Source organism: Carassius gibelio, chromosome B8 (assembly GCF_023724105.1).
Source record: "Carassius gibelio isolate Cgi1373 ecotype wild population from Czech Republic chromosome B8, carGib1.2-hapl.c, whole genome shotgun sequence".
In the NCBI taxonomy this organism is placed as follows: domain Eukaryota; kingdom Metazoa; phylum Chordata; class Actinopteri; order Cypriniformes; family Cyprinidae; genus Carassius; species Carassius gibelio.
This window is the reverse complement of record NC_068403.1, coordinates 6,833,021-6,855,195: the sequence shown is the minus strand read 5'-3', so window position 1 is coordinate 6,855,195 and position 22,175 is coordinate 6,833,021. Positions and strand designations below refer to the sequence as shown.

Genomic DNA, 22,175 nt, shown 5'->3' with positions numbered 1-22,175 from the left:
GATGGCGGTAATGTAACGCTCTCGGATGTAAGCCGCCGTTAAACCTTGAAGAAGAAGAAGACGGAACGTGTTTTCTTTTACTGTCTATGGTTTTTGTAAAGGATGGCAGGACCAGCCTCAGTCGCTGGTGATGTTTTTGTCGATGCTCTGCCTTATTTCGACCAGGGTTACGATGCTCCAGGGGTCCGAGAAGCCGTGAGTAGACTGAATATGTCTATCTGCACGTTCTGTCTTCTTAAAACGACGATAAATAATACATGTTTGACCTGTGTTCTCACTATGCAGTCAGCTAACGGCGGAGCCTACTTCTGGTTCTAAAACGAGACCGTTCAGTTGTTTAACCATCTGATGTTTCTGTTTTAACTACGCTGTAGTATTACTGTTATCTCTATTAGCAGAAAATAAATTACATTCGAATCGATTTTAGGCAGCAGCTTTGGTGGAGGAAGAGACGAGACGATACAGACCAACCAAGAACTATCTGAGCTATCTTCCCACGCCAGATTTCTCTGCTTTTGAGGTGAAAGAAAAATACCCGTTCTGTTCCTTCTGTACTATAATCTTCATGTTCGCATAATAATCTTAGTGTTATGTTGTTCTCACTAGACTGATATCATGAGGAATGAGTTTGAGAGACTGTCGGCTCGTCAACCCATGGAGCTGCTCAGTATGAAGAGGTAAAGTTTCTGTTACAGGTGGTCAAATCCAATATTGTGTTCTGCTTAATGTAACCTCTTCTAGTTTAATGAAGTTAAATTAAATTATAATGAATCTATTGTTTGTTTATTTGGATCCCTATGAGCTTCCACAAATTGTTGGCTAATCTTCCTGGGGTCTACATATCTGTACAAAACAAAATTCATACAAATAAGAAAAAAGATCCCAAGTACAGTTACAGCAATTACAAAAGTATACCTCTAGCAGTAGCAGCACATAAACATTTATATAAGCATACCTTCACATTTTCTTCGCAACGCATACTTGCCTTTACTCTTTTGTATATTTATGGGAACCATATTCCAAGCAACAGAGCCTTGATTAACAGTCTTTTCATCAAATTTGTTTGTGGATATTGTAAAATAATAATATTGATAATAAGATGGGCCTTACTCACATGTCTGAAACCCACATATACTAGCTTTTCAAAGAAAGAACAGGGAGTGTGATACTTGAATATTTTATGGCAATATACCAGTAGTGGTAAATGTAATTTAAAATGTAACTTTCACCAACAGCCATGATAACTTTATATGCACATCACTAACATTAGCACAAAATGAATAACGAGGCACAAGAACATTTCCAATCTACAGATGTCTCTGGGCGAAAAGGCAGCGCTAATATTAATAGCTTGTAGCAGCCTATTTCCCAGTGAAGTATGACACTAGCATAATCCAATCCACCTTATTTTGCATTGCAGAAGTAAGCTATTTTCTGTATACACTGATTTACTGCACTTTGCATTATGATAAAATAAAATATGATAACAGTTTGCAGTACAGCTAAAATAAGTGAAACTGAATGGATAAGTGATGTTTCAATAATCAAACTAGCTTCACTGTTGATTACATACAATGTACAGATTCACATCCATTTATCCAAAGAGACTTGTACTGCATTCCAGGTACATGTTTTTATCAGTTCTTGGTTTAATCAAACTCATGATCTTGGCATTGCTAATGCCATGATCTACCTTTTGAGCTACAGGAAGGCCTAAATGTGTTGGTTGGGCTAATTTTGAGTCTACATTCTTATCTAAAAAAAGTGAGTTGTTTGCTGTTAAATCTACCTTCTTGTGCTTGTTTTCTTAGATATGAGCTTCCTGCTCCAACGTCTGGGCAGAAGAATGACATCACAGCATGGCAGGACTGTGTCAATAACTCTATGGCCCAGCTGGAGCACCAGGCAGTGCGCATTGAAAACCTCGAGCTCATGGCTCAGTATGGATCTAATGCATGGAAGGTGTCTAATGAGTAAGTGAACACGCCAGAAAACATAAGTGTAGCCACCCTAAGGCCATAGTTGTTAGTGTATTAGTCATAATTTATGATTGATGACTTTGACCTTTGACCGGCCCCCTTGGGGATTAAGCTTATGACCTTTTAATGGTCGCAGCTGTGGGTATGACATGATATAACATCTGTTTTTAATAAATTATGCATATGTAATTCTTTAGAATATCCATGAATGATCGGCAGCTGTGATGTGACATCTGTTTTCTGATATATCATGTCATTAGGGATTAACCTTATGACAAGTGTTATAACATCTGTTATAACATAGACACCGGACCTCCAGTATACTCCAGCTGCTTTATAATATATCATGCTTAGCTGTTGTACTGCGGATGCGTTAAGATACCCGGTTTGTCCAAGGTGCTTAAAGTGCTTGAAGTACTTGATTTCTTTTTAATTTTATTTTGAGGTCCTGGAAAACCATTAAAAATAGCCATATTTTTGAGAAGGTACTTGAAAAGTACTTTAGTTTTTAAAGGGCACTACATATGAAATGAGTATACGCAAAATTAACGATGCAGCGTGTCTGATATAAATACAGAGCCGTTTTGTGATTTTACTCCTTCAGGTGAAAAGCAGTCTCGCGATCACTTTGATAGTGATTGCATTATATTGTTCGTTCTTTTATTGCATGTGCTGTTCATTAGGGTTTCATTTGGCAATGCATTTAAAGTCTGATGCATTTTGTGTTGCACTGTTATAATTTACCGTATTTTTTGGACTATAAATCGCACCTGAGTATAAGTCGCATCAGTCCAAAAATACGTCATGACGAGGAAAAAAACATATATAAGTCGCACCGGGCATTTATTTAGACCCAAGAACCAAGATAAAACATTACCGTCTACAGCCGCGAGAGGGCGCTCTATGCTGCTCAGTAGGGGTGTCACGATTTAGATTTTAAATCGAAATCGATCGAAATTAAGTCACAGTCTCGAACTTCGAATTAAAAAATGGAATCGTCGATGCTGCCACGCCCCCATGTTGTATGACGGCAAATCAATGACAAAAATAACCGAGCATTCAACTGATGCTGGCGCGCGCGTTATATGGCTTCCGCGAGAGGAAAACTGAATTGGATGCGAAGAAACGGGAGCCCACGAGCTCATTTCAAACTCTCGCGCGCGTGACATGTACTCTGCGCGAAATAAAAGCCCTCGCGCGCGCATGCTCATTCCCCACATCCTCGCGCTCGATCATCTCACCTCTGCTCACGCGAACAATTTTATTTTTGTCAGTCGTGGGGCGGGGCTTGCTGTTTTAGTTGTTATCTCAAATGTCATTGGTTATTCCCCTTTTCCTAAAGTCAGTATTCGACGCCTGTTAGAAAATGATTAATAATTCACTTGACTTGACCCATGACTTCATCAGTGGACCAGATACATGCGAGTAATCATTTCTTTTGCTTGTTTAAATTTATTTTTGTCTTTAATGTAATTTAATGCATTGTTTATAGAGTAGATCTTTTGTAGATACTTGATTAACTGGAATTCTTCTGATTGCTAGTGATTGCAGTCTTGTAATAAGAGATACCCATATTTTACAGACTGTAATGATGCACACACACACACACACACATACTGTACATACATACATAATAAATATATATATATATATATATATATATATATATATATATATATAAATCTAAATGAATGACAGTGAAGTGTTTAACAAGCGTTTTATCTTTAATCTTTTAAATAGATACATCGTAATATTTGAAGGTTAGTTTAGTCATTTTTTATTGTTTTTGTTTGTTTTGTTATGAACTTGAATGTCATCTTTTGTGACTGCACTTACAAAAGAGAAACTGGATGGCAGTTTATTTTAAGTTTTCAATTGACTAAAGATATAAGTTATTGTTACATTATGTTGTTAATAAAAGTTTTAAATTTGACAGTGTAATGTGGTACATTGCAAACAAAGGTCAGATATTATATTACATAAAAGTCTAGTTTGAAAAATGACAATCTGTGCTTTAAAGAGAATAAATGTAAAAATCGAGAATCGAATCGAACCGTGACCTTAGAATCGAAAATGCAATCGAATCGAGGATTTGGAGAATTGTGACACCCCTACTGCTCAGTGTAGACTACAGGAGCACAGAGCAGCATTAGAGTGCCCTCTCACGGCTGTAGACGGTAATGTTTTCTGTTAGTTCATTTCTCTCGGTTCATGTCAAATTAATTTTGATAAATAAGTCGCACCTGACTATAAATCGCAGGACCAGCTAAACTATGAAAAAAAAGTGTGACTTATAGTCTGGAAAATACGGTACAAGCATGGAGCACATCTCCATCTCAGCCGCTTGGGACACAAACTCTTCCTTTACATATGCTGTGAGTTTGTGTAGCATTACATTCATCTAGGAAGATAGTTATCTCACTAGATTTGTATCGTAAATCATTTATAAACCCATGCCAACGCAGTGAGTTCATCGACATATTTCTCAATTTAAAATAAATTAAAATCCTCGCTCGAGTTTGCAGGTGGCCAAATATTAAAATTACATGGATTTAAAGTCCTTGAATCACACTTTAAAAATGAACCATCGTCAGGCCGTTGGCGCCCTCTGAAGGTGTTTGTTATGGTGCATAATATACTTGAGTTGGTTATATTCATATTGTGTGTAGGCATATTAAATTATGTATGCCCATTTTTTCAGGGTTGTTCAATAAAACCATGTATTTACTTGATTTTGATACTTTATTTGAACCAATTATTTTTGCGTCATCCTTAGTTTATATATAAATAGCCATACTAAAGCCTGTTTTTCACTTAGGTCTATTTGTATTACTAAAAAATATCAGATTACTCAATTGTCAAAATAATCAGTGGATTACTTAATTACCAAAATAATCCTTAGTTACAGCCCGAGATTAGTTCAAATATTTCAAAATACAACTGCATTTACATTTTTGTGATTTTAAAAATAGTATATTTAAATATTGACTCATTATAGTGAACCAAGTATTTGTATATCTTGTGAGCTAAGTGTATTGTCACACACTAGTGTTGATAAGTGGTGAAATATCTTATTTCCCAAGTGTATGATACAGCTTTCATTCTTCAGGTCAATTAAATTCATGAAAAAAAAAATCTAACTTTTCCATAATATCCTTTCAAATGTTAAAGTTTTTAATTAGTATATTAGAATTTGAAAGATAATAACAACATTGTTTGATAAGTGAGATCTCTGATTTTAGTCCCTGAAAACCAATAAAGTAGTGCTTAAAGTCCTGGAATTTCATTCTGCAGTTTCTGTACAAAACCTGAGAACGGTCACACCGTCCGTTAATGCACGCAGATGCACTATGACATCTGTTTGCGATATTTCATGAAATGAGATAGTGGTTATGTCATCCAATACAGTCACCTGTTTGTAATACAGATGCCGGACCTGTAGTATGCTATGCGACATCTGTTTAAATCAAACTGAAGGGTCTTATCCGGTGGGTTTTGGTCATCCTTCACAGATGTGAGAGAGATATTGGTTTAGGGACAATTTGAAAAATAAGTAAAAGAATATACATTTTTAGAGAGAAAAATTCATGTTGATTATTGTTGTGGACATTGACCGTGTTGTCAATGCATTGATGTTTAAAATAAAATTACATCACTAAATGAGTCAATAAATGAGTAATAATAAAATATTTGAAATATTGCAATAAAATGACACACACTCATTCTAATGGTTGTTTTTCTGATTTTCAGCAATATAAAAAAATAACATTGTATACTGAATTGAAAATAAAGTAATAAAAATGTTTAGCTTGATGAATAAAAATAAATCATTACAAATGTCTTAAATTTTTCAGGGGTTGGTATGGATATTACATCTCACACAATGCCAGTTGATAGTTGAAGCTGAATTCAGAGTGCAAAGAGGAGCAGAACAGCAGATACGAGACTGAGAGGGGATCCCTGAGTTTTTACATGTTCACTTTCGGAAAACTTACTCTCTCTCTCGCTTTCACACACAGACACACATTCAGACTAAAGGAATCAGGGGTATCTCCCCCCTCCACACACACACATTCAGACACACATTCAGACAGACTATAGGAAAAAGGTCTCTCTCTCTCTCTCTCTCTCTCACACACACATGCACACGTGCACATTCAGTCGTCCCGAGTCTTATTCTCTTCTTTTAAATGAAATGAGAATATATTTTGGGAACACACAATATAAAACAAAACATTTCAAGTAGTTTTAGTCATCACTAAAAATAAAAAATAAATGTTTCTTTTACCAGGATTGGGAAAAACACAAACATGTATAATCATCTAGGGATGCACGATATATCGGCCACCATATCAATATCGGCTGATAAATTTACATTTTTCTGTTATTTTTATCGAGCCAATAAGAGAATTTGTCCTATACCTTAGAGCCGATAAATAATGCATTATGTCCTGCACAGACACTTCAGATGCGTACATTAACAGACAGCGTGACCGTTCTCTTATTTTAACCGAAGGTCGGGTAAATATATTGCAAATGGGTATCATAACGCATCCACGGTACAACAGCTAAGCATGATATATTATAAAGCAGCTGGCGCATACCGGAGGTCCGGTATCAAGATTACAAACAGATGTTATAACACTTGTCATGAGGTTAATCTCTAGTGACATGATATATCACAAAACTGATGTCATATCACAGCTGCCGATCATTCATCATGGATATTGTAAATATTGAGTAATTTCACAGCTGATGACATAATCATAATTTATTACAAACAGATGTGATATCACATGTTGTAACACATCGTAACCACATCTGCGACCATTAAAAGGTAAGTCCCTAAGGGGTGGGGTCAAAGGGCAAAGTCATCAATCATAAATTATGACAGGTGGTGTAGCATACCAACTATTGGCCATCCAAAATGCAGATGAGTTTTTCTTCATTGGAACAGATTTGAGAAATGTTGCGTTGCATCACTTGCTCACCTCTGCAGTAAATGGATGCCATCAGAATAAGAGTCCAAACAGCTGATAAAAACATCACAATAATCCACATGACTCTAGTCCATCAGTTAACATCTCAAAGTGAAAAGCTGTGTTTTTGTAATAAATCCATCATCAAGGTGTTTTAACATTAAACCGCTTGTAAGCTGTGCTTGATCTGTACATAGTACTTTAACAATTCAGTTAAGGTGACTTTCATTGAAGAAAGCAATATTATGGATAGAGTTAGTGCTGTCAAACAATTAAACGTGATTAATCGCATCCAAAATAAAAAATGTTTACAAAACATATATGTGTGTGTATATATGAATACACACAAAGTATATATTTTGGAAATATTTGCATGTTTACATCTTTATATTTATATTCGTATAATTTATTATATAAACCTATATTTTTCCTAAATATGTATGTGTATATACATGTAAACAAATATTCACAGTACACGCACACATGTAAACAGAAACTTATTTTGGATGTGACAGCCCTAGATATGACACGGTTTAGCTGGAAGCAATGGAGTGTAGTTAAAGACTTAATGATGGATTTGTTTTTATACAAAGATGCAGCTTTTAGCTTTACAAGATGTTTATTGATGACTGGAGTTGAGTGGATTACTTGTGATGTTTTTAAACAGCTGTTTGAACTCATTCTGACGGCACCCATTCACTGCAGAGAGAATCCATTGGCGAGCAAGTGATATAATGCTAAATTTCTCCAAATCTGTTCACACAAAGAAACAAACTCATTTAAATCTTGGATGGCCTGAGGGTGACTAGATTTTCTGCAAATGATCAATTTTGGGTGAACTATTCCTTTAATATAGGACTGACCTACTTTGTATTACATTAGGGGGGTTAAAGTCAGTTTAAAAATGGTGAAAGCTATTTGCGGGGTCATGACTAAAAAGCTTACAGGATTAAAATGCTATTTCTTTAATTTCACAATATAAATAGAAAATATAAACAATTCTGAGTTCTGTTTGTGGATTATTTTTTGTTGATCGTAATTTGTTGTCTTCTCTGTGAAACAGTAACTTGGCCTTAATGATTGAAAATGCACAAAAGGAACTACAGAAGGCTAGGTGAGTGACTTGTTGGTCAATGTAATTTACTTTACGTATGGGTGTTATATATTGTGATTGTGCACAATCTATTAAACTAGCTTTCAAAATGAATCTTAATATTTCTATTCTCCTTTCAGAAAGCAGATACAGGACCTGAACTGGCAGCGCAAAAATGATCAGCTGGCTGGAGGAGCCAAATTACGAGAACTTGAGTCAAAGTAAGTACTTTATTTTGTTTCTATATGAAATTGATTATATTTCTATATGACATTTCTAGAAATTGAATTTAGTTTGCTCCGCTCTGATGGAAGCATTTCTGCTTATGTTTTTACAGCTGGGTGTCTCTGGTTAGTAAGAACTATGAGATTGAGAGAGCCATTGTACAGCTGGAGAACGAAGTGGCACAGATGAAACGGCAACAGGGTGATGAGAACAAAGAGAATATTCGACAGGATTTTTAAATGATGAAAACCGTTCAACACCATCTTGAAACTGTCAGACTTTGCTGAAGCAGAGGATCACCAAAGAGTGATGTTGTATTTCTTGTTTTGTTTCCGTTTTCGTGATTAATAGAGAAAACAGTCTTTGTAAAACACAAATGAGCAATAGTGTTTTATTGCAAACAGAGGGTGAGCTGATGTATAGTTCATGATTTTGCACCAAAATTAAACCAGATGTCCATTTTGATTCTGGAAATCAGTAACTCACATTTGTTTACTGTATAAATAAAGTACTTAATGTGGGTGTGTTGACAGTTATAACAATTTAATGTTTATGTAAGATTACCTGGTGGACATTTAGTTCCTTAATTTTTATGTTCTACTCAATTTGTAATATTTTTTTACATATACAATAAAATGGTGAAATGACTTGCATTGTTCAGTTTCTCAGTTAAGACTCCACCAATGTGTCTGGAAATGGAAAATATAAATTATCTAAACATCACAGGCTATATTCCACACATTTGTTCTTTTTATTTTCTTTTTTCACTTTTAATTCCTCTCTCATGCCATTCCCGTTAATCTTCTACATGAATCAAAGTAAAGTTCAAAGTAACTTTAGTTTTAAACTTTTGTATTAAATTGTTACATACCACAGTGGTTAGTTACTTGCAGTTAGTGGTCTGTTTGTGAGTCCCAAGGTATTTTAAATATATGCTTAATTGGGTGCTTTTTCTTTGATCTCCCAAAATAGTGCACACTGCTCATTAACTTGATTTTTTTTTTATCGATTTGAATGCAACATGGTTAGTTACTACGAAATTAAATTAATTGATCTTCCTCCCGATCACATTGATAAAATATTTTAATATTCCATGCTTCCTTAGAATCTAAGTAAACTTTTGATACTAAAATTGTATTGTGAAGACTATTTAAAAAATTGTGATTCATATGTTTGTAACGTGATTTTATTATTTAGCATTACGGTGCCCGTAAGATGACTTGTTCGGTTTACTTAGTTTTGTCGTGGCCACAAAATAATAACTCGTGGGAACGTGATAATATGTCGTGGCCACGAGATATTAATTTGTGGGACCGTCATTTTAACTCGTGGGAACGTCATATAGATACAGTCGGCATCTAGTCATAGCTGGGGGCGTGGCCAGCGTGGGGGAAAACACTGCGAGCATCGTGTGTATCTGAACGGCAAAATGCACATATTGAGCACTCATTCCCAGAGACACGTAGTACAATTGTAGTCTCTTTTAACTTTAATATTCATATACACTAGTCCATATCGATATTTGATTCATTTTACATCCCTAATATAGATGTATTCATTAAAAAATAGCCAAATCCCGTGACATTCTGCATTATACAACAAGTTCTATTTTTGACTGGATTCCGCGATTCAGTCGTTTCACAAACACAGACGGGGTGAATTTATGAATGAAAGTGTAAAAGTTTTGTGTCAGAACTTTTACACTTTCATTCATAAATTCACCCCGTCTGTGTTTGTGAAACAACTGAATCGTTTTCCTTAGCCGCTGACAGATATTAGTTCTTGTTTTAAACATGAACTCATTTATATTTCAGTAAATGCTTCTCGATTTAAGAATGTTCAGATATTTGAGCTGGAAAACAAGAGGAAGAGCATCATTCTCTGCAGTGAAGAAGAACACCACAAACAGTTGACGGCACCCATTGACTTCTATAATAGAGGAAGAAATACTATGGAAGTGAATGGGTACCATCAACCATTTGGTGTTTAAAGCATCATCTTTTTAGCATTCAGCAGAAGGCAGAAACTCGTACAAAAACATATATAATTTTTACTTTAAAAAAAAAAAAATATGTAAAATAAGCACACACAGTTAAACTTTTATTCCTAACTAGTAATTCCCAAAGCAACCAACTATGTGTCATTGTTAACTAAGACTGAAACTACTAAAAACAGTTTTCTGTAATTTATTCTGTAATAAAGCTAAAGTAAAATGATATAGATAAATCGTGCAAGCTTACTACTAAATATTGTAGAAACTTAATTTTCTGTAAAGTTGCTTTGCAATGATTTGTAAAGTAAAAAGCACTATAAATTAAATGAAAACAGTACTAAAATTAAAGTAGTAACTTTTTACAAAAAAAGTTGAAATGCTAAAATTATTAAAACTGACATAAACATAAAGGCTCAAAAAAAAAAAACTAATTCCTAAACCTCAAACTGCAACCATGAGGCTAAGAGCTATGCTATGTGTCACTCTGAGTAAGTGCTGTAACAGTTTATAAAGACCTTGATGTTGTTTGGACGCCAGAACCGTGTGTGTGTGTGTTTACCTGGATGTTCCCGTGTTTGGCTCCTGGGATGATCTGAATCCTCTCAAAGTCCCTCCCCAGGATGATGATGTCACAGCCAGAGTAGTACCCCTGTCCCACGAGCCCCGGAGAAAACAACACACACAGTCTGACACTGATAATCACAGAGAGTTCTACATATCATCTGAATGTAATGTTTTGCTACTTTTTTATTTATTTATTTTTAATCGAGGAATCAAAGTTTTAAATGTTTTCATTTACGGTTAATAATTTCTGCTGCTGCTGTTACACTCACAGTCACGAACAGCTTGAATCATCTGGACTTTTTGAGTCAAATATTTTGGCAAAATCTTCACACAATATCTGCCTTCATTTTGAACGTGATGTGTCCTGGAAACGTCGTCGTGCACCGCTGTGCAATATGGCAAGCCAAAAGGGTCAGAATTACGCCTAGATTAAACGCGTTTGCATACAAAACGCCGTTTTTTACGGCGTTTAAAACGGTATTAGCGCCGTCAAATACGCCGTCCTTATAGCAGACGCCGTAAAAAACGCGCGTAAACCGTAAAAAACGCCGCAAAAAACGGCGTTTTAGTGTTTGTAAAAAGCGCCGCTTTTAACGCCGTCGGCTTGCCACAGGACGCCGTAAAAAACGCCGTTCTGAATGCACAAAAGCGCGCGTTATTTACGGCGTTTTCCTTGTAGTATAATGAGCCACGCCCGCTGATTTCCACAGCCAGTAATAATGAACTGTTCTCACCCAATCAATGATGACCTGACTCAGACCAGACTAGTTTACATCCGAGTTCGATTGTTATTTTAATCACTCGATTGGTTGGTTGGTTGATATGAAGATGGCCAGGAGAATCTTTATTTTGCGTTGTCAGCAGAAGCTGAACAATTGCACTCGACAGCTGACAGAAGATTCTGGTGTACTACAATCAACTTTAGTGAGGTAAGGATTGCTTTGTTTCAGATTATATAAAACATGGGCGCTGTCCTGCAACCATTTTTCTCCAACCGCAATTAAACACACCTGATTCAGCTAATCAAGCCCTCAACGGCATGCTGGAAACTTCTAGTCCGGTGTATTGCAAGTTGAGCTAAACTCTGCAGGACAGTGATCTTCTACGACTGAGTTAAGACACCCGTTTCTGAACCTTGGATTTGTGTGCTGTCTTTAGCACTAAGTTGAATGTTCTTATTCTATTCTTAATTATCTCTTTTATTATATTGCTGAACATTTTGCATCCTGAAAATTCAGTACTTATAAGTGGCTTTCTTTTTTTTTAAGGCTAGAAACAATGTAGAGAAGCATTGAATGGGCGAGAGGAAGGCTGATCACTGCACCAGAAGCAGACGAGTTACTCCAAGATCTCAATGAATATATAGCAGAGGTACAAAAGCATAGGCAGCATGGACAACAAGGTAAGTAATTTCTAAACTATTTGTCTTCTCTTTAAACCTTCTAGCTATAGCTTTCAAATTGTCTGTCTAGCAGGTTCTAAGTATAAAAGATCCAATATTAACTTTTAGTGAAGATTAATTGAAATGGTGAACTGAATTTATTACATTAGCCATTCTGAATAGATTATCTCTGATGAGATTGTCTCATCTTTTAAAATCTTAGTACATTTTAAAATCCTTTTTTTTCTTTTGGCCTAATATTGTATAAACTATTGTGGCCTAAAGCAGATCATAGATTTACAATAATTTATTGTTGCAGCCAGTTCCAGTTATCAGGCTCCACTCTGATCGAGGTGCACCCCATTACAGCATCACCAGAGAGCAACTTTCCTTTCTGAGGACATGTGGTTTTAGTCTTCCTTCAATAGCAGAGATTCTGCAAGTGTCTCTGGCTACCGTCAAACGCCGCATGGAAGTAAGTTTGGTTTTAGAATTAGCTTTTTATGACTTGTCATGCATGAAAAGAGCATTTAGAATGAATTGTTCAAAATTAGTTTAAGCAATAATACTTATGTTTACATGTTTGTTCCAGGAGATTCCATTTGAATCGCTCTCTGACTTAATCTGAAATAACCGATGTAGATCACAGACATTGTGGATGGAAATGACCAGCTGGGATCGGAGGCTGTCAGGGCACAGTTACGGGCAGGTGGAAATCGTGTACAAAGACACAGAGTACGCAGGAGCTTGGTTCAAATTAACCCAATTGCAGCAGCACTACGGGACATGTCACAAAGACCACACAGAAGGTTGTACAGTGTTGCTGGTCCAAACTCCCTGTGGCACCTAGATGGCAACCACAAATTGATAAGGTAGATATCAGATTTTTTTTTTTTTTTTTTTTAATTCACGTGGTAACAACCCTATTATGACTAATTGAATCAAATTAAATTTAAGAAAATGGAAAATATTATTTGTTAAGGTACCAGCACAATAACACGCACAGCAAGATATCCTCTAATTATCATTAACAATAAAACCTCAGAAAGTATTGATGTAATTTTGTCAATATTGCACACCCCTAGTTTTTATCCTTTCAAAGAGATTTTTAACTAAATAAAATTGTGTATGATTGAACGGATGAACCCGTCATAGATTGTCACTGGCAAAAGGGATACTTTAACCTCATGATTCTGCCCCTTCTAAGGCTAAGGAAAAGCATTGCAGTGGCAATGACAGGGTTTTGTGAGTACTGCATAAACTAAAGAGTTTCTGGAAAAAAAAATGTTTGGATTTGGCTGTTTTTGCAGCAAATGACAATCAAATGTTAAAGGGATTGTTCACTCAAATGAAATTCGTCACATTTACTCACCCTTAATTTGTTCAACACTTGTATGAGTTTCTTCCCTTGATCACAAAAGAATACACTAAAAAGAATGCTGGTAGCTATTGACTTCCATAGTATAAATACTATGAACTTTGAAAGTTGACTTGTCTTTTAATGTCTCTTTTATATTTATTTATTTACTTAAAAGCCATTTTTCTCTTATGTTTTAGATGGAGAATTGTCATTCATGGTGTTATAGATGGCTACAGTCATCTCATAGTCTTTCTGCATGCCTCAAACAACATCCACAGCAGCACTGTAATGCCTTCTAGGGTCAGAACAGACCATGGAGGAGAAAACCATGATGTCTGTGTGATGTTGAACATTTTCAGGGGCTCAGAGAGAAGAGGCAGGAGCGTTCACAACTAAAGAATTGAGAGGCTCTGGGGTGACATGTGGCGGGGATTGACTAACGTATATTACAATCTCTTTCACTTCCTGGAGGCTGAAGGTATCTCTGACATAGACAAAGAAATGCACATATGGGGCTCTTCACTTTGTCTATGTGCCGAGGATCAACAGGTGTTTATCAGCCTTTACTCAACAGTGGAACAACCATGGGCTGAGAACAGAACAACACCAGACACCCATGCAGATATTTGTTCGAGGCTGCCTGGAACAACAAGGACAGCGAACCACTGCAATGGAAGAGATCTTTGGCAGAACAGCTGGACCAGCAGATGAACCTGTTCTTCAGGCACCGGCAGCAGAATCAAGCTTGCAGGAGGCACCAGTGTTTGACTGGCCAGAGGGAGTAGCTGTTCCTCAAAGTGACTTCACATTGGAGAGTGCTGCCTTAGAGCAACTTGTTGCACAAATTAATCCACTTGGTGGTTCAAGGGGACAACTCTGAGTGGATGTCCTTCAAAACATTTTATCTCTTTTGATGTCTCTGAATCCCCAACATTAAAGAAAAATAAATGGTTATTTCTGTAATCACAGATTATGGTCACCACTGACTAATTATATGGACACTGAATTTTTGGTGAGCCAACCACTGAGGTTTGTCGTGGGTGTGGATAGATCCACTTGAAGTTATATTTTGAGTAGCTGTTACAATATTTAAGTATGGTTAAAGGGTTAGCTCACCCAAAAATGAAATTTGTCATTAATTACTCACCCTCATGTTGCCCCAAACCTGTAGAATTAATCTCATATTTCATCTAAAATATCTATCATTTGTGTTCTGAGGACTAACGAAAGTCTTACAGGTTTGGTACATTATGAGGGTGAGTGAGTAATGACAGAAATTTCATTTTTGGGTGAACTAACCATTTAGGATGGCGTGAAATTTTAAAGAAACATCACCAATAGCATGTTCACCATTTGAAACTTGAAAATAAAAGTTTCTATTTCCCACATTAAGTGTCCTCTGATTTACTTGTACATCACCAGAAAATATTTACCGGAATTGTCATTTAAAAATGTAAAAATACTTTTTTGGATTATTAAAAATTATTTTTTATATTTCATAAGAACATCCATTTTATATAAAATACTAAAGGTATACTTGAGTTATTAAAGCCAACATTCCTCTCATCTTCTGTAGTTCTTGCATTCCTTGGTGCAGGGGCTGGGCAGGTGGGTTTAAACGCCTCTATTTCATCTGTCAATCACATTAAATACTCAGTGATTTGTTTACAAAGATATGAACAGTAACATTTTACTTAAAGGTATAGTTTGTCCAAAAATGAAAATTCTCTCATTTACTCTCAACCCTCATAAAATTCCTTTGTTCTGCTGAACACAACACATTTGAAAATGTCAGAAACCAAACTAAACAGATCTTATTCCTCCATAGTACTTATGTTTCCTACTATGGCAGTCAAAGGGGGATGAGATCTGTTTGTTAAATGACATTATTTCAAATGTCTTGTGTTGAGCAGAACAAAGGAATTTATACAGGTCTATAAAAACCTGTATAGAAGGGTTTAGAATAAATGATGTGAGAATTTTTCATTTTTGGGTGAACCATCCCTTTAATCATTCAGGATTATTGAATATGACAAAATTAGTGCAGGGGTGTCCAAACTCTGTCCTGGATAGCCACTGTTCTGCAGAGTTTACCTCCAACTTACCACAACACAACTGCCTGGAAATTTCCTGTAGGTCTAAAAACCTTGATTAGTTGGATCAGGTGTGTTTAATTGGGGTTGGAGCTAAACTCTCAGGACAGTGTCCCTCCAGGAGCAGGATTGGACAGCCCTGGCTTAGTGACTTTAAAATGTTAATTAAGTTTTAGAACACTTAGCCTACACCTTCCCAAAGCCAAGAGATCCTTTTAGGGCAAGGATTTTAATTTAGTTAGGCAGTTTAAATTAGTTTAAATTTGTGTATATTACATAGCTACTATTCTGGATTGACTTCAGTCTTTGTTAAAATGTATCTATCCTTAAAGTTCTGTGTAAGTCAAAAAATGTTCTTTAGCGACTATTTGAAGTTAGACTCTTCTCATTTTAAATTTCTTCTTAATTAAGGCTACTACTACCTTGCCAAATTTTATAATCACAAATGTAAATTTTCAAAGAAGAGAGGTTAGAGTAAGACATTAAATCATTAATTCAAATGGCTGATTCATTCAATGAGGAATAAAGTGAATCATTTAATACCAAAGGCTGCTGTTGCTTGAAGAGGATATTGTTCTGCTGTGGCTTTGTTTGGACTCTTTTTGTCAAAATAGAGCAAAATGAGAAAATAGTTACAATTTTAGTTACTATTAATAGTAAACTCACTCAAAATACCGTACATGTTATATTGATTCAGTTCAATAAACATTTGCAAAGGTCCTGCTATTAGGAAAAACCCTCTTCCTCGTGTTTTAATTAACTGTATGTCATAAAATAAATTATATTGCAATTATTTACAAACAACATTTATTTTAAATGCTAAGCCTATAACTTATTTAAAGCAAAACTAAAATCTGAACTTTCTCCTCTCATTTCCATGAGTTAATCGTGACATAGTGTAACATTTGGTTGATAAACTATATACCTATTTATTATGTAAATAATGCTTTTTACTTCTCTTGTGTACTTCTTTGTACTAACGAAGCATTTATTTCATATTAGTATATTACCCTTGTGATTACTCACTGGAGTAATCTAGATACTGTTTTTTGAGTGGCTAGTATGATCCAGCAGTTCACTTCTGGGCTGAACTCCTGTGGCCAGTTGTGGGAGGTGGTGGTTAATAATTTGCTTTTTAGCAAAAGTGCCAAGTGGAATGTTATGACCAAGAGGAGCCTACCTGAAGGATTCCATATGCTTCAACCTGTGCCCTGACTCTCTACCTGCCAAGAGGTGTGTCAGAAGAAGAGGAATTCAGGGAATTAATGCTCCTTGCAATAAAAGGATCTCTCGGATTTGGGAAGGTATAAGCGTCACCTTTTTTTTTTCTTTTATTTTTGTTTCCTTTCAGCTCTGTTAAAAATTGTGGGGCAAGATCTGAATGTATTTGACTGTTAAATAATAAATCAGAAAACAAATTTGGTGTGGAAACTTGGCACTTTTATTTCACCAACATTCCAGAAGACCTAAACACAGACATTGATTCACATGACCTAAAATTAAAATGACTACTACAACATCTTAACATATTTACATATTAAAATAATGACTATTAAAGTCATTGCCACAAGCAGCACTTATTTGGGTCTATAAAAATGTAAAAACATGACCAACTTTCCCAAAAAAAAATTTGTATGTTTTGGGGACAGTTTTTTTTTTTTTTTTTGGAGTCAAGAAATAAAAACATGAAAGTAATAATGTATAACGGGACATACTCTAAACAAACTTGAAAAGGTTAGGTCTATGTTTTGTCCATTTAATGAAAGTGAACCAGTTTCATCTGTTGGCCCAGCTCTTCTGCCAAATATTTTTTGCATAATTTATTGCATAATAAGTTGGATCCTTGATGACTCTACAAGGGGAAAGAATAAATGTTTTACTGAGAAGTTCTTAAAAAGCATGAATTAATTTTATACCATTTCTTTAAACCAGTGGTTCTCAAACTTTTTATACCAACCACTTCAGAAAATATTTGGCTCTCCAAGCAGCACCATAATGAGCAACATTACATTTCAGCAGCGTAGGCCTAACTATTCAGCTACAGCTCTGCACAGTTTTACACGAGGCAGTTTTATTTATTGTTGTCAGCCACTTCAACATTGTAAATACACAGTTTGAGCATTAACACTGTACTGTGCTTACATACTGGTAAATGAAAAAAAAATGATTGAATTAAAATGTGTTGTACCAAAAGTGAAATAAAAACTGTACTGTACTTAGATGTAAAACAACAACAACACAACCAAAAAAAAACAACTTTACTCAAATAAAGATCAAATTAAAATGTATTAACGTTCATTAATGTTTCATTTAGTGATTCCTCTTCGTAGCACTAGAGGGAGCCTGAGTACCACTAGTGCTACTCGCACCACACTTTGAGAACCACTGCTTTAAACAATCTTTAATTCATTTAAATTGTACTGACATTTGCGATTATCCAGAAAACACGAACAGAGTATCACGACTCAGATTTGCTCAAAATAAAAATGTAACGGGCAAATATAAAATAATGTGGCACCGACCGAGCAGTTTTAATGAGCAGCATTACAATTGGCCGATTGGAAAACCGTTCATACGTACTGGCTGTAGGAATCAGTGGGCGTGGCTCATTATACTATTAGCAAAACGCCGTAACGCGTTCTCTGTGCAACCAAAACGACGTTTTTTACGCCGTCATATGGCAACATGAACGGCGTAAAAAACGGCGTTTTCATACACACTAAAACGCCGTCAAATACGGCGTCACTGGCGTATTTTCGCACGTTTTTTACGGCGTTTGTTATCACAACGACGTATTTTGCGGCGCAGATACTGTTTAAAACTCTGTATTTGACAGAATATTTATTTATTTTTTGTTGTTGTTTAGAACTTACTTAATTTAGTTATTTAATATATTTTGTTGTGGAGGCAGCATCTTTATTTTCAGTTTAAGTTTTTAATCTAATAGATTTGTTTTATTTTTATTTAAATTTTTATTTTATTTCATTTGAGCCTTTAAAAAGTTTTAGCTAACAATATAGCAGCACATGCAATTGTTTTATGTCACCCACATGCACTTCTCTCTGCTGTTAAAAAAAATGTTTTTTTTATATTTTATTTATTTGAGTGACAAACGGTTTGATTTTATAATTATTAGACTATTATTATTGTTGTTGTTATTTCGTTTTGTTTGAGAAACGGAAAAATTAAATTAAGCTAGATGTTTTTTTTCGTGGGTAAAAACAAATAAGCAAATAAACTATTCTTTAATATTTCTTTCACATGCGTGGGCGGCGTTAGGCCCATTTTTAGTCCGATTATTATATATTATTGACTATACATTGCTATCTTTACCTGAATCGAGCCGTGCGTCGCATCGAATCTTTGGGCATGGGGTATATTCCAGGCTTTAAGGAATAGGCTGCGCTGAGCGTGTGTGTGAGGCGAGGACAATGCAGATAAGAAGCCCAGACGCCACCGACCCTAGAAGTGCAGTGCTGCTCTTTATATGAGATCTATATTTGCAAGAAATATAGTCGCAACAGCCAAACAATATGAAGAAACGATGTGACTAAATTGCAGAGCTGTATCAGATGAACTCTTATTCTGCTTTAGGACAGACAGTGAAGACAGGCTGAGTTGAAAAGTGGCGTTTCAGGGCCGCTCACGCACAAATGCATAAGATCATTATTATCCACAAACAAAAAAATACGAAAAATATAGCTTCATTTTCGTTTTTTCCGTTTTTCAGACAGAACGAAATATTAATAATAGTGATGTAATAATAATAGAATCAAACTGTCACTCCTCTTTTTTTCTTTTTGTAACTGGTTTGATTTGATCATGTCATATCCTCTTGGTCTGAATGCAGTTATTGGATAGAATATTGTAGTAAGATTGGAGATTAATCCAAATAAGCATGACGTTACAGTAAAAATATTACTATACATTTAAAACAGTGTATTCTTCGATTTTCAGTAGCGTGCAGATGCTCTTTTATGTCAGGACCACGGCGACAGCAGCTCGGACAATCGCTTCGCTTGCTCACATTATGTAATCTATAACTGGAAAATCATACTGTTTTTTATGAAATGTTGTTGAGAAAGAAATGTGTCGTTTTAAGGACGTAACATCTCGTTATTACGAGAAAATATGCCGTTTTAACTAAACAACTCATTATTATCATGAGAGCGGAAAAAAATGATATGTGTGGAAGCAATGCCTCAACGTATATTTGTTTGTTAAACAGCAAATAAACTCCCCTGTATACCAGAATCAGTTTGGAGCGGGGCTCGAACCAGCGGTTGTAGCGGTGTATAGTGGTCAAAAAGACTAGGACCATTGCCTCCAACTTCTGTAGCTGCACAGCTTTTACACACTCTCTGGTCGACTTCCGTTATCATGTATGATTTCTTGTATTGGAAATTAAATGACTCAAAGCTAATTGAATATTTCGAACCAGCACTTATGTATATACATAAAAGGTATTTGGGTAGTAAATGATATATAAACTAGGGTTTGTAATTGTTAAATAATTAACAGTTACATTCAAATAGGATAAAGATGTGTAATCGGCCTATGTTCAATGTTTGTAGCGATTAAAATATATAAAAAGTTACTTAATATTCCTATCAGTTCACAGGCACTTCTTCCGCTTAAACGATCTGTGGTAAATTAGTCTGGTCTGGTTCTGTTCGTCTTTGATTGGGTGAGAACAGTTCATTATTACTGGCTGTGGAAATCAGCGGGCGTGGCTCATTATACTACAAGGAAAACGCCGTAAATAACGCGCGCTTTTGTGCATTCAGAACGGCGTTTTTTACGGCGTCCTGTGGCAAGCCGACGGCGTTAAAAGCGGCGCTTTTTACAAACACTAAAACGCCGTTTTTTGCGGCGTTTTTTACGGTTTACGCGCGTTTTTTACGGCGTCTGCTATAAGGACGGCGTATTTGACGGCGCTAATACCGTTTTAAACGCCGTAAAAAACGGCGTTTTGTATGCAAACGCGTTTAATCTAGGCGTAATTCTGACCCTTTTGGCTTGCCATAGTGCAACGGGGTTTGAGACGCGTTTTCTCTTGTTTGGTGGGTGTGTCAGAACTGCAGTCGAATCAGCAGCAACATGTATATAAAGCATGCGGTATTAAAGTGAACTCGCACAATGGCTTCAAGGAAAATAATGTAGCTACAAATGTGTTCGTTGCAGCTCGGTATACGCAACAACTAAGGATATTAGAAGACATGTTTGTCGCAAGTTTTACTGTAAATCAACATTTTGATGTAGTTGTTTATATTTTTTAGCTTCATTGCAAGTGTTATGACATTTGGTATAGAAATAAACAATGGTAATTAAGTGCTTTTCCTAAAAATGAGAAAGAAAATACAGGGTATTAAAACCGTATGAATTACAAATAAAGTCAGTATGTGAGGCTAAATAGATGGCTCCGAAAATTCTTCACAAAGAATGGCCCTCTCAGCTGCCATAGTTGCAACTCTTGCGTCATCAGAACAGTGTGTTCAAGGCATCACCTGTTTCTGTTTAAAAAACGTTGTGCAATGTTTTGTCGGGGCTGAACGCAGCCCTGATCAAATGATTCGCAAAATGCGCTTTGGAGTCCCGGTCTGAAGCAAATGTTTTGCAAACTCTGAAGCCCCGATTAAATGATTTGCGAAACGCGCTCCGAAGCCCCGATCAAATGATTCCCGAAACGCGCTTCGGAGTCCAGATCTGAATCAAATGTTTTGCGAACTCGGAAGCCCCGATCAAATGATTCGCGAAACGCGCTCCGAAGCCCCGATCAAATGATTTGCGAAACGCGCTTCGGAGTCCAGATCTGAATCATATGTTTTGCGAACTCCGAAGCCCCGATCAGATGATTCACGAAACGCGCTCCGAAGCCCCGATCAAATGATTTGCGAAATGAGATTCGGAGTCCCGATCTGAATCAAATGTTAGCGCTATAGCGATCATTCTCTTAAAATGGCGGAGACCAAAAGTATTCAGATGTGTATAGTGTGCCTTTTGTGTTCTAATTAATAATAATAATAATAAATGTAGTTATCATTTCATAGTTTTCCTACCGACGAAAATAAAAAAAGCGTTGAAATTGGGCTATAAGGCGAGAGGAGGAGGCGACAATTACTGTGAGGAAAGGTACTTTAGTGTGTGCTAAGCACTTCACGGAGGATGAGGTCCGTGTCCACCCGGAGTACGGTCGATCTCGCACCGTGGTCTGTGCCTTCCAGGTTTGCGTGGAAAAGTTGCGGAGAACCCATCAAAACGGGATGTTTGTGGTGCAGAGCAGTAAATGTTGAGATGGTGCGGGAGCACGATGAAAACAGCCGTCCAGTCACAGGTGAGTGTGTTAACTAAAACAATAACTTATATTAAAAGCTTATCGGCAACTATAGACATTAATCAAATATAGTATGTTTTATTTGTATTCTTTGATGTAACGTTATACATTTAATGTAGCATATGGTAGCAGTTATGCTAACAGTCGAGCAGGTATGGAGTTAGAAATGTGTCT

General features: G+C 36.1%; 1 protein-coding gene and 1 long non-coding RNA gene across 3 annotated transcripts; both read left to right on the top strand.

Moving 5' to 3' along the window:
* The first annotated feature begins 28 nt into the window (after nt 1-28).
* Nucleotides 29-8,923, top strand: LOC127963615 (pre-mRNA-splicing factor SPF27-like). The gene is made up of 7 exons (XM_052563621.1): nt 29-195; nt 428-520; nt 607-677; nt 1,812-1,973; nt 8,022-8,072; nt 8,192-8,272; nt 8,389-8,923. The coding sequence occupies exons 1-7, from the start codon at nt 103-105 to the stop codon at nt 8,513-8,515; spliced, it is 678 nt and encodes a 225-aa protein (XP_052419581.1). The 5' UTR covers nt 29-102; the 3' UTR covers nt 8,516-8,923.
* Nucleotides 8,924-11,208: 2,285 nt separating this feature from the next.
* LOC127963618 (uncharacterized) lies at nt 11,209-14,744 on the top strand. 2 transcript variants are annotated; one of them, XR_008154868.1, is made up of 5 exons: nt 11,209-11,762; nt 12,102-12,235; nt 12,534-12,689; nt 12,807-13,086; nt 13,772-14,744. It is a non-coding gene; the product is annotated as an uncharacterized LOC127963618 (long non-coding RNA). The 2 variants fall into 2 exon arrangements; XR_008154869.1 differs by having other exon boundaries at nt 11,209-11,945.
* Nucleotides 14,745-22,175: the final 7,431 nt, after the last annotated feature.

Excerpts from the sequence above, each read along its gene's own strand:
- LOC127963615 (XM_052563621.1), top strand. The coding sequence starts at position 103 with ATGGCAGGACCAGCCTCAGTCGCTGGTGATGTTTTTGTCGATGCTCTG. Across the intron at positions 521-606 it reads CAGATTTCTCTGCTTTTGAG|ACTGATATCATGAGGAATGA; the intron begins GTGAAAGAAAAA and ends TGTTCTCACTAG. Across the intron at positions 678-1,811 it reads GAGCTGCTCAGTATGAAGAG|ATATGAGCTTCCTGCTCCAA; the intron begins GTAAAGTTTCTG and ends TTGTTTTCTTAG.